At 42.0% G+C, this 12,886-nt stretch overlaps 1 protein-coding gene across 1 annotated transcript; it reads right to left on the bottom strand.

The window, feature by feature from the left end:
* Nucleotides 1–2,116: 2,116 nt before the first annotated feature.
* On the bottom strand, nt 2,117–12,885 carry GPATCH11 (G-patch domain containing 11). Its single transcript, XM_035108284.2, has 9 exons — nt 12,768–12,885; nt 11,322–11,406; nt 9,306–9,532; nt 8,215–8,256; nt 8,006–8,126; nt 7,279–7,369; nt 6,759–6,872; nt 6,046–6,127; nt 2,117–5,580 (listed from the first exon to the last, which is right to left on the bottom strand). Exons 2-9 carry the CDS (start codon nt 11,369–11,371, stop codon nt 5,525–5,527), a joined length of 783 nt encoding a protein of 260 aa, XP_034964175.1. The 5' UTR covers nt 11,372–11,406; nt 12,768–12,885; the 3' UTR covers nt 2,117–5,524.
* Between the last annotated feature and the right edge of the window lies 1 nt (nt 12,886).

Here is a 12,886-nt window from a genome sequence, read left to right as displayed (position 1 = left end):
TCTTGAACAGATCTCTGGTTTTCCCCATTCTATTGTTTTCCTCTGTTTCTTTGCATTGCTCATTTAAGAAGACCCTCTTGTCTCTCCTTGCTGTTTTTTGGAAATCTGCATTCAGTTTCCTGTATCTTTCCCTATCTCCCTTGCATTTTGCTTGCCTCCTCTCCTCCGCTATTTGTAAGGCCTCGTTGGACAGCCATTTTGCTTTCTTGCATTTCCTTTTCCTTGGGATGGTTTTCGTTGCTGCCTCCTGTATAATATTACGAGCCTCCATCCATAGTTCTTCAGGCACTCTGTCCACCAAATCTAAATTCTTAAACCTTTTCCTCACTTCCACTGTGTATTCATAAGGGATTTGATTCACATTGTATCTTACTGGCCCAGTGGTTTTTCCTACTTTCTTCAGTTTAAGCTAGAATTTTGCTATAAGAAGCTGATGATCTGAGTTACAGTCAGCTCCAGGTCTTGTTTTTGCTGATTGTATAGAGCTTCTCCATCTTTGGCTGCAGAAAATATAATCAATCTGATTTCGATGCTGCCCATTTGGTGATATCCATGTGTAGAGTCGTCTCTTGTGTTGTTGGAAGAGAGTGTTTGTGATGACCAGCTTGTTCTCTTGACAGAACTCTATTAGCCTTTGCCCTGCTTCATTTTGAACTCCAAGGCCAAACTTGCCAGTTGTTCCTTTTATCTCTTGATTCCCTACTTTAGCATTCCAATCCCCTGTAATGAGAAGAACATCCTTCTTTGGTGTCATTTTTAGAAGGTGTTGTAGGTCTTCATAGAATTGGTCAATTTCACTTTCTTCAGCTCCGGTAGTTGGTGCATAAACTTGGATTACTGTGATGTTAAAAGGTCTGCCTTGGATTCGTATCGAGATCATTCTGTCATTTTGAGATTGCATCCCATCACAGCTTTTGCCACTCTTTTGTTGACTATGAGGGCCACTCCATTTCTACTACGGGATTCTTGCCCACAGTAGTAGATATGATAGTCACCCGAACTGAATTCGCCCATTCCCTTCCATTTTAGTTCACTGATGCCCAGGATGTCGATATTTATTCTTGTCATCTCATTTTTGACCACATCCAGCTTACCTCCATTCATGGTTCTTACATTCCAGGTTCCTATGCAATATTTTTCTTTACAGCATCGGACTTTCCTTTCGCTTCCAGGCATATCCGCAACTGAGCGTCCTTTCGGCTTTGGCCCAGCCGCTTCATCAGCTCTGAATCTACTTGTACTTGTCCTCCGCTCTTCCTCAGTAGCATGTTGGACGCCTTCCGACCTGAGGGGCTCATCTTCCAGCGTCATAACTTTTATATGCCTGTTGTCTTTGTCCATGGAGTTTTCTTGGCAGGGATACTGGAGCAGCTTGCCAGTTCCTTCTCCAGGTGGATCACGTTTAGTCAAAACTCTCCACTATGACCTGTCCATCTTGGGTGGCCCTGCATGGCATAGCTCATAGCTTCTCTGAGTTATTCAAGCCCCTTCGCCACGACAAGGCATTGATCCAGCTGCAGCTGTAGCGGTTCCTATTTATCTACTTGCATTTTGATGTGCTTTCGAACTGCTAGGTTGGCAGGAGCTGGGACCGAGCAACGGGAGCTCACCCCGTCACAGGGATTCGAACCGCCGACCTTCTGATCAGCAAGCCCTAGGCTCAGTGGTTTAGCCCACAGCGCCACCTGGGTCCCCTATTGTCTACTCTGATGAGCAGCAAGTCCTGAGGGTTTCAGATGATGTTTTCCCAGCTCTGCTAGGAATTGAACTTGGGACATTTTTTGCATGCAGAGCATATGCTCTGCCCCTGAGCCCTTTTTGTCTGGACACTAAGCTTTCAAGCATAAGGATGACAAAGGGAAACCTGTTTTTCTGTCATACTTAATTCCTTTCCTGCAATACAGCCTAGAAAAAAAATGGAAGGTATTCAAATCAGAACTTAGTTTTTTTAAAAAAGAATGATTATGATTTGGAATAGATTATATTTATAAAAACGGGATGGGGGTGTGTGCTGTGGGTTAAACCACAGAGCCTAGGGCTTGCCGATCAGAAGGTCGGCGGTTCGAATCCCCGCAACGGGGTGAGCTCCCGTTGTTCGGTCCCAGCTCCTGCCAACCTAGCAGTTCAAAAGCAGTTCAAATAGGTACCACTCCGGCGGGAAGGTAAACGGCATTTCCGTGCGCTGCTCTGGTTCGCCAGAAGCGGCTTTGTCATGCTGGCCACATGACCTGGAAGCTATAAGCCGGCTCCCTCGGCCAATAATGCAAGATGAGCGCCACAACCCCAGAGTTGGTCACGACTGGACCTAATGGTCAGGGGTTCCTTTACCTTTACCCTTATATTCATAAAAAAAATTGTATACCACTGCATCATTTTACACACACACACACACACACACACACACACACACACACACACTGGTACCTTGGTTTACAAACTTAATCCTTTCCTAATGAGGCCTCCCTCCCACTGCCGGTGCCCTTCCACCGTTCGGATTCCATTCTTAGACCAAGGTAAAGTTCTCAAACCGTTTTGTGGAGTTTGTAAACCAAATACTGTAGTTCTTAAACCAGACTGTTCTTAAACCGAGGTACCATTGTATATCAAAGTGGTTTACAGCAAAAAAAATTATAATACAATAAAAAGTTAAACGGGCATTAACTGACCATTGCGGAAAGATGTCTTGTTAAATGCCTTCATAGGCTGAGAGGAACAGAAACATTTTCAGCAGCCGTTTAATAGTTGGCAGAGTATTCCACAAGATTGGGGTGATGACTCTAAAGGGCTTCTTGTCAAATGAGCCTCACCAACTTTGGGAACAACCCAAGATGCTCCTGCAGGTGATCTCAGTGATTGAGCTGGGATAAAAGAGTTCCAGGCAATCCCTGAGGTGCCCTGAACCTAAGTTTTTCAGGATTTTGTAAACACACACAAGAATCCTGAGCAGTAATGAGAAGCCAGTACAGTTGTTGAACGATGCTGTGTTGTGTGCTCTCAAGCAGAGCCCCAGCAGGAGCTTCTGAACCAAACCCAAGGGCAGCCCCACAAAGAGCAGCATTACAGTAATCCAGCCTTGAGGTTACCAACACATGAGCTACAGTAGTCAGGCTATCTCTGTATAGGAATAGCCATAGGTTGTGAAGCACACGAAGCTGGTAAAAGGCACTCCTAGCCACAAAGTATGCTTGAATCTTGGGTGACAAAGATGTATCCAGGAGTATCCCCAAGCTACATGCATACTCCTTCACAGGGAGTGCAACCCCATCTAAAACTAGTGACTTTCCAAACATGGGAATCACCCATCCAAAGAGCCCCGGTCTTGCCAGGGTTCATGTACACTTTATTGACCTCATCCAGTCCACCAGTGCATCCAGACAACAGTCCAAAGCTTTCATAGTCTCTCTTGATTTGGATTTTACAAGCCATGTGAAAATAACTTGAATGGTGAAATCTGTGCAGCTTGTGCTGTGAACAATTCATTGCAAAGGGATGTTTTTAACAGCTAGGATTTGATGAGTTTTTTATACCATAAAGCTGCAGCTGTGTCAACTTACTCCTGAGTAATTCCATTGCACCTAGTTCACAGGGAACTGCTTTTTGGTGCCATCATCCAACACTAGAGGAGAATATTTATACTGGATTCTAAATGAAACCTACCGGTAATCTATTCTAAGTCTTTAACTTGAATTCTTTCATGGAACTTTGTAGTGAATATTAAATTTGTTTTTAAATCACTGGTACAGTATTGAGAAGCACATTTTACAATATAATTTTTCAACCGAAGCATGTATTTCCCATATCTTGGGAAATTGTAATGTTTTTATTGTGCATGCACAGCTTATGTTACTGTTCTATAGCTGCTTTCTTTCCTAATAAATGACGTGCATTTAAAATCCCCACATTGTTCATTTCTTTTAGAAGCTACATGGCATACAAAGGAAGAGGCATGTCTGTATGCAGGAAACATCGACAGCAATGATTACCTTAAAGCGCATCTTGGCCATGCACTTGAACCGAGACACCTCTCGGGTGCAAATCTTGGTAAAAATCTATCCCTGTGCACAATTAGTAATGAAGATGCCAAATGCAGCCAGCAATGGGTGCTACACCGTGACTGCTTAATGCAAATAATTGTGTTCTATATAGAGTCTGGCAGGTGGCCCACTTTTAGATTATCGAGGAAGGTACAGTGAATCACATTGTATATAAAGGAAAGGAATCAAACTGTAAGGAGATGTGTTATTTCCTTTTTAATGCACACTAGTATTACGTGCCACCCTTCTGCTTTCATTAGTACTGTCACAAATTCTTGCTCCTGATAACTTGAGGCACAATCTAGCCAAACCTGAACACTTTGACAAGCCATTGAGCGTTTCATCTACTTGAAACTTCCCCACTGAAAAAGACAACACTTTTACTCGGGTGTAAGGGCTACTGAGTCCATTAGAGGTTACTTCCATGTAAAGCTAGCTGTCTGGTTCACACTTTACCTTAATGTTGGCTTGATCTTGCCATTTTCCATGGGCAGTAAAGTGGATTAACCTTAAACAGAAACTACTCGAGCCCACCAACTAATTTAGCCAGAAAGGCATTTAAAAAAACCTTTTAACCAAAGAACCAACTCAGAAGAGAAAGGGAGGCTGGCAGAGTCAACATCAGATGGACTACAATAACATTAGTTACCACCTCCTGTTTCAGTGCAGGTACCATAGTTATTTTTGTTTTCAGTACTGTATGGAGTTCTCAGTATGCCTAGTGTATTTTTTATACATTTGAGCCAATTTGCAGATTAGTAAAAAAAGAAGATATAAATTTGTTTAGACATACACACACAACAAATGTATTCAGCTGTAAATAGTGATACAGAAACTCAAAGCTACTGAACAGTTCCAACATTTGCTGTTTTAAGCCTTTGCTGACATTAGGAAAGTGGATTGAAAGACCTTTGGTATAAAACACCAAAAATTACAAAACTTAGCAGTTTGGTCAACAGTAAAAGGCATATTTAGAATATTTACAATGAAGGTCAACAGGACTTACTCCTAAGTTAGTACATGTAGTATTTTAACCAAATGTCCTGATCTTATTTTTGGCCTCTATATATACACATTTTGGACCTTTCCAGCCCTCCTGTTCTATTTTCTGCACTAGATCAGTATTCCACTTCTTCCATAATTGATTGGGGTGTAAAGGAGGATCGACCCAATCCTGTTTGCTGCATTTTTCACAAAAATAACAAATGAGCTTTGTTTTTAAAAAAGAAGAGTACCTAAAGTTCACAGCTCAGAGTCAACCGATTATGCAGCTCCTAGAAGATTTTCTTAGTGTACAGCTTTGGGAAGGAGCACCTTTATATCCATACTTCCAAATGAACAGGACTTCAGCACAATTCCAGTGCTACAATATATACATAAATACATTTCAAAAACCTTTCCCCTACAAAAATATATGTGGTCTTCTGAACTGATCGATATCTTTATGCTGGATTGTTCTTGCAGCATTTACTGTTCTTGCTTTAGGAAAGTTATTCATGGTCTGCAAAAGTGTCTCCAGGACAGTTTGAGGATAAATCTTCTTTATCTGGAAGATTTTTTAAAAAGAGCATTATACAATTGTCTGAAGAAAAGCACACTGGACTGAGATACTAAGCCTTTTTTTGGGGGGGGGGAGAGCTGTAAATTAGAAAAGATAAAACAAGCCACACACAGTGATACTAAACAGGTTGTTGAAAATAATTGCAGATATGGCCTGCAGTTATCAAGAGCAGGGGGGGTTTCCATTTATGGTGAGCATCCCCAAACAGAAGTACATTAAGAGCATCATTCCTTTTCCTCTTGCAATCAACTCAAAAGAAAAAAATTGGGAATACAATAACCTTTAAGGTTCTCAAAGAAACAAATTTAGGTTTATATTGCATGAAGACTTTTGTTGTGCAAAGGTGACTCATGCATCTTTTGGCCAAGGCATTAGATACTGTTAAGTTTCCATTAACAGACCAACTAAAGAGGAGGGCTCAGCTATATTAATACTTGGAATTTTTCTTACCATCATAGGTTGTTCCACACCAAATGCAGTAGAGGTGTTCTTCCCTTAGATATGCTGTCAACATGATTAACTTTTCTGATTCCTGTTTGACAAATGAAATACACCTTTAAGAATAAACGGATTATGCATTAATTTTGAAATTATTTTAGCTTATTAATTTAGATCAGGGGTCAGCAAACTAAGGGCCGCAGGCCAGATCAGGCCCAATTGCCTTCAGGGGATTCTGCTCGTTTGGGTTGTGCCATTTCCACCCCTGTGCATTCCATTCCCCCCCTCTCCCTCACACACACTGTGGCCGTGCCTTCTCCCTCCCTCCTCCTGGCTTCTCCCCACCCTGCCTAGAGGAGGAAGGGGGCTGGGCTGAGCTGAGCTGGCTGAGCACCATTTTAAGCAACCCCTCTCCGGACCGAGCCCTTTCATGCTGCTCATCTTCCTGCTGCTGCCGCTCTAGTGGGCCAGAGAGTGGAGCGGAGCGGACAAGCTTGCTTTGCCTACTCATGAGAAGCAGCAGCAGCAGCGGCAGCCCCTGGGAAGGTAAGCGCAGTGGCTGGGGCTGAGGGGTGGGGAGGAGGACTACTAGCCCCCCTCACCTGCTTCTCCGGCCTGCCACAAGGTCCGAGGGACCAGCCCATGGCTAAAAAAATTTGCCGACCCCCGATTTAGATTATTGAAGTGCAATGCAGTTTTCAGTGGTATCTAAACCCTACACTTACGTCAAACTCATCTTCCTCTTTTTCTTCCTCCTCCTCGTCCTCTGCATTCACGTCATCTTCTTTTTCCTCCTCCACCCTTAACCAGAACCACATCTCTTTGGGGGATTCAAGGCCCTTTAAAGCAAAAGTTTGGCAGTAACAACCAAAATACCCCACCCCATCAATTTCTTGGCAATTTGGAAAGAGAAAAAGGTGCAACTTTGCACTCCTGGAAAAGCATAATGCTCAAAAGCTATTTTCTGGAAAAGATGGGGACCGTGTCTAAGTTGTATGTAGTTCTTAGACAATAAAAACAGGAAGGCAGGCAGGGAAGTAAACCAGAAGAGAGTTGGTTCTTTTTTGCTTTCAGCCTGTCAATGCAGCACACTTGACTTACGATGATGTGGGTGGATGGACAAGCTCATTAAAAAGTTGGTCTGGTAGGCTATGCATAATTACTTTCAGTAAATGTTACTCATCCAAAGTCTTTGGGTCACAAATGCACAAAAACGCTTGAAAAGAATTATTTATTTAAACTTACTTTCTGCATATCTAGTTGCTGACAGGCTTTCTGACTTTTCACAAGGTCTCGTTTTACTTGCAGTTGCTCCTGTTTGGTCTTCAATCTCAATCTTAAAAGTAAAATGAAATAATAACCAATAAACATAACTTGGACTAGCTGAGATATTACACTGATAGTTTATATGTAGCTATCAATTTGTTTTGTTCACCATCGTGGGAGTTGTACGATGGGCAGTTTAGAAGTGCTACAAAACCAAACTACTATATTACACACACCTTATAGGACCCAGATCACTGTGAGCAGCTCCCATCATCCCTGACCTTTGACCATGCTGGTAGGGGCTTGTGGGAGTTGTAGTCCAATAACATGTGGAGGACTCTATGCTAACTACCCCTGGTGTAGTTCATACTGGCAATACCTGATGGCGATATTTGATGGGAAAGATAACCCCACACAGCACTGTTCCTCAACCTAGTGCTCTCCTGATGATGTGGACTCCAAATCCAATCAGCCCCAGTGGTTCTAGAAACCACTACGCTGGCTGTCGCTGGCCTCAATTGACTGGCAGCAATTTTCAGAGTTTCAGACAAGAGTCTTGCCCGGCCGTTTCTGCAGAGGTCATGGATTCAACATGGGACCTTCTGCATGCAAGCAAGTGCTCTACCATGAAGGCACAATCCTTCCCATAAATAATACAATTCTTCTTCGCAAAGAGAAGAGGAGGAATGAAGCCCTTGCACATTACTTGAAGAGGTCAGCCGTCTGTTCTTCCGCTTGTTTCCTCATATGCATTTTTCTCCTGTAGTTTTCCAAGTTTTCTTCAGCTTTCCGTTTCTTCACTTCTTCATGGCCAAGCCCACTTCTGCCTGTTCCAAGTTCAAAGCGCTAGTTAACACTTCAAGAGGCGCCGTGTTTGAACTTTACAACATTAAAAAGGAGAGAATGGACACAAACCTGTGGTAATGTTCAGAGGAATAGGCTCGACAATCCCCTTTCCTGCAGAAAACAAGAAAACAAGAAAACACATGATCATTGCTATTAGACGCATTTGTGTTCCTTTCATCACAGGAGCTCAGAGTGGCTTGTAATGGGGTTCTCACATTATCTTTACAACAAACCCTGTGAAGTGGGTCAGACCGTGAGTTAATGACACACCTTAGGCTATCTGCTTGGCGTCTGAACAGAGATTTGAGTCTACCCTGGTCAAAGTCCACACTGCAAGTATTGTTTTGCACAGGTTCTCTGTATCTTTCATGTACATGCATCATTTCAAACAATATCTACTGGAGAAATGAAATTTACTGAACAGATAACAGGCCTTCGCCATAACTTGAAAAAATAACAATTATATGATTAACAAAGGGTACGTGAAAGAAAACAACGTGAGAAACTACATAACTTTTACATAACGTGGTACTCCTTTATTACGGTACATATGCATCAAAGAAAGAACATGCATTTAAACCACCTAAGACACATGGAAGCATGTGGAATGATATTTTTTAAACCAGCAACTGTAGAAATAATTTTTTATTTGACTATATTACTAATGTGAATATCTGGATGTGGTTGGGGCTGTTTTTGAGGGGGGTTGGGGAAAACTGTATTTGATTGCTTGTACTTGATTATATGTTGTTCTTATATTCAACTAATAAAATATTTTTAAAAAAGGAAAGAAATGATAGGCAAAAATTATAGGTCGTCTTATACACGGACAGTGACAATTTGGCATGTGATTGGTTGCTGCAGCAAGGCCTGCTGATGATTGGCTGTGGCAAAAACTGAACGATATATTGAAAAATCACTCAGGTCTATTACACAGACATTCCCATGATGTCTCAACCCAAGCCTTCTGTTTTAATTGGATTGTTTGTGTATTTTAATTTTATATTTTTATATTTTAATGCTTGTGTCATTGGTTTTTATACTTCTAAACCACTTTGAAGCCTATTTTGGCATTAATAGGTATATAAATTAATAATAAAACAACAACAATAATACCATGAAACAGTCTTATTCTGAAAAAGGGAAGCTGAGAAACTCACCACTTTTGCCAAGAGGTTGACCACTTTTATAACCCATCTTCTGAAGCATAGCAAAGCCTTTATTCTCGTTTCCCAAAGCAATGTTTAAAACAGTATCACGTTGTTCTTTCTCCTGCTCTTTTATACTCTTTTGCCGACTTCTCTCGTTAGCTTCCTTTTGCTTTTCTTCTTTCTTAAACACTTCCTTTGTACGCCTCAGCATTGGCATGCCTGGTCTGATGTCCTGACTGAACAAGTCCAAATATCAAACTATTATATAGCAATTACAGAGAGAAATAAATATAGTTTTAAGAGCATTTTCAGTGAACCACATGTAATGCTTAACAGTACATTCCTCAATGTTTTATGGGGCTCACTTCCAGGTAAGGGTACATAGATTGCAGGGTGAATACAGTTTCCAAACAGAATACCACCAATTTTTATTGGAATGATCATTCTTGCATTGGAACAAGGATAGATTACATGCTATGATAAAATCACCACAGTGGTAATTCTGTTGCTGTAATATGCTCACAGAACACACTGTTATATGAAAAGCATGGCAAGGAAATTGAAGGGAAAACCTAGGTGGAATCAGTAGGGAGTTGTAATCCACAGTAATATATTCTGGAATAAGTGTGGGAAGCTTTTGGCACTCCTGATGTTGCTGAACTACAACTCCCATCAGACCCAGCAAGCATGCCCAATGGTCAGAGATGATGGGAGTTGTAGTTCAGCAACATCTAGAGGGTCAAATGTTCCCCATACCTGTTCTAGAGGCTGCTACTTCTGTGCTAGGTCTTACTGAAGGAGACTATAGAAGGGGAATATATTAGAGGTTGACTAGTTCATTGCCGACAAGAAAGGACGGTGGGAAAAGCAGTTGCTGTTGAGAAAGAGTGTAGTCGAAGAGTTAGTCTATGCAGGGATGGGCTTAAGATGGGTTAGGTGGCAGTCTGAATCTATTCTGCCCTCCAGTTCAAGTTCATTTCCCTGGATTTAGGAATAAGCAATTCCTATGCCAGTTTCATGGGCCACTTAAAACATACTCCTCAACCACTTAAAGCCATGTAGCTGGGCTAGAATCATTGAGTTCAGTCACTGTGGCACAGAGGAAGGTATCCTACATTATATGAGGGTGCCAAACTGGAGCTGTAACTCAGGAATTGGATAGCTCTGAAGTGGCAAGAGGAAGGGTGCACAGTTCAGCTTTCAGTTCCAAATGTCACTGGTCATGTTTGATCAATCATCCAAGGCTTCACAAACCATGGGTTATGAAGCTGTAGACAAGCATCATGGCCCTGCACCATTCCCTTGCTCCACCTGATGATCCTCCAGCTGCGCCCCAGATTGAGCACAAAGAGCCTGGGTTGCAGTAAGCCAGAGTTCCTGATACACCAGAACTAGGAAGCTCTGGCTTAAAGCAAGCCAGGATCTTCACACCTCAGCCAGTATGCAGCCAGAGAGTGCAAAGCTTTGGCACTTGGTTTATTCTTTATAAGGTTTTGGATGATCACACATATGCAGCCATTGTGCCTCTTGGAAAGTCCTTTTCTCTGGTTTCCAAAAAAAACATGATACATCCAATTTAGAGATGGATAAGTGATTAACACTCTTCTTGCCCAAAAGAAAGGACTGGTGGAAAAGTTGTTGATGCAGAAAAAGAGTGGAGCAGTCAGTACAGTTAGTCCATGCAATGGTGCACTAAAGGAACTGACAGAAGTCAGAACAACGTTTGCACATAGTTTGAGACTGCAAGACCTGGGTCCCCAGATGTTGTTGGACTACAACTCCTATCATCCTTAGCCAGCTTAGCCAATGGTCAGGGATGGTGGGAGCTATAGTCCAACAACATATGGGGACTCATGGATGAAGAACCCTCTTCTAGGTGATATCAACTTGAAGCATTTTAGCCAGACCTCTTACTCAAAAATAATTGAAAAGTTCTGTATCTGAGACACCACAAATAGCTTCAATTATTAGTGTACGTGTGAGGCACTGGCAAGTTTGATAAGTTTAGAAAAACATTGCACTTACTTAACATTAATAAAGGAATCCGACATGTAGTCATCTTCTTCATCACCCATGATTGGTATTAATACTCCACTTGCAGCCCTCTTGCCTATAAACAATATTTTTCTAGCTTTTAGAATGCATTGAAAATAGCTAAAGTTTTCACTGATTTTTTGGGGGAAAAATTATTTCGTGTACAGTATTTATATCTAACTTTCTCTCAGCTTGGGAGAACTTACAATTAAAAACATTATTATAAAATACAAATTAACAAAAACAAACTGTAACTTTGTTACAGCTAATAGTTGCCACAATTTTCAGAGTGGTCTGGTGGGAGAAACAGTAAGCTGTAAACTGCCCAGAATGGCTGGGGAAACCCAGCCAGATGGGCATGGTATAAATAAAAAAAAATAAGAATAAAAATTATAATTTCATTTAGTGTTCCTAGAAAGAGAGTGAACTTTAGGGGCACTGAACCTTTAGATAAATGTGGTGGCTCAGTTAGATGAAATCCCACCTAGAAACAACTGAAAAGCAAAAGCAACAAATAGCCTTGTGGCACCATAAATACTAGAAAGTTTATTATGACTGATGCCCAACATCATCATGCCAATCAGGCTGCTCACCCCCAAAAGCCTTATACATCAAGTGGGATTGTAGCCTGGCATATACAGCACAATTCTGGTTTATCTATCAAATGAGCAAGTCCCACTGGATTCAAGAGGACTTGCTCCCTGCTAAGAATGCACATTAGCAAGGAAGAGGTGTCATACATTTCAGATATTAAACACAGCCCCTCATTATTACCCGTCTCTCCATATTAACTGAATATAATAAGAGCCCTGTCCAATCAGATGAAAAGTCTATCTAGCCTAACATCCTGCCGTGCATAGTAAAATAACAGAACAATCTTGCTTAAGGACTAATGCATTATTAGTCCTTAAGCAAGTCCTTAAGCCACCCTCTGATCTCTGGATGGAGGGCAGTATAAAATAAAATGATCCAGAGATCACAGGGTGGCTTACAATATACAAAAAAACAAGAATACATACTACAATAACAAACAAGTGCAATTACACCCCCTGCCCCTACACAGGTGTTATTATTATTAACAGCACCAGCTTTCGTGAACTACAGTCCACTTCATAGGATACATGAAGTCGTATCCTCTGTGCTGCAACTACGCGCGCGCGCACACATATATAGTGGGGTGGAAAACAGCCCTCTCGCCCTGGCGTTCCCCCAGCAACTAGTATTCAGAAACACGCTGCATCTGATCGTGGAAGTTGCATACAGCCATCCTAGCACCACAGAATTGCAAGGGAGCCTTAGGGTCATCTAGTCCAACCCCCCTCCAAGCAGGAACCCCGTGGCTAGCAGCTGCCGATAGCCTGACCGAACAACCTGCCCAACATTCGCCAGCAACGCTCAAATCTGCACCATCAGCTCTTTATCATTGGTATTCCCTACCAGCCTCCGCGCGCCTCTCCCATCCACCGAAGTCTTGCTCCCTTGTGTTCCAGTCTCTCGGCAACTGCGCAGGTGCGCATGCGTACCTCCTACCGGCCAGCTTCCGGGTATGGAATGCG

Source organism: Zootoca vivipara, chromosome 3 (assembly GCF_963506605.1).
Source record: "Zootoca vivipara chromosome 3, rZooViv1.1, whole genome shotgun sequence".
In the NCBI taxonomy this organism is placed as follows: domain Eukaryota; kingdom Metazoa; phylum Chordata; class Lepidosauria; order Squamata; family Lacertidae; genus Zootoca; species Zootoca vivipara.
The sequence above is the reverse complement of the archived record's forward strand: the minus strand, read 5'-3'. Positions and strand labels throughout refer to the sequence as shown.

Bases quoted from the DNA above. Each gene is read 5' to 3' on its own strand.
- GPATCH11 (XM_035108284.2), bottom strand. From the start codon at position 11,371: ATGGGTGATGAAGAAGATGACTACATGTCGGATTCCTTTATTAATGTT. The intron at 7,370-8,005 runs GTAATGTGCAAG...TTTACTTTTAAG, and splicing joins CAGACGGCTGACCTCTTCAA to ATTGAGATTGAAGACCAAAC. The intron at 6,128-6,758 runs GTAAGTGTAGGG...TTTGTCAAACAG, and splicing joins AAGAGGAAGATGAGTTTGAC to GAATCAGAAAAGTTAATCAT.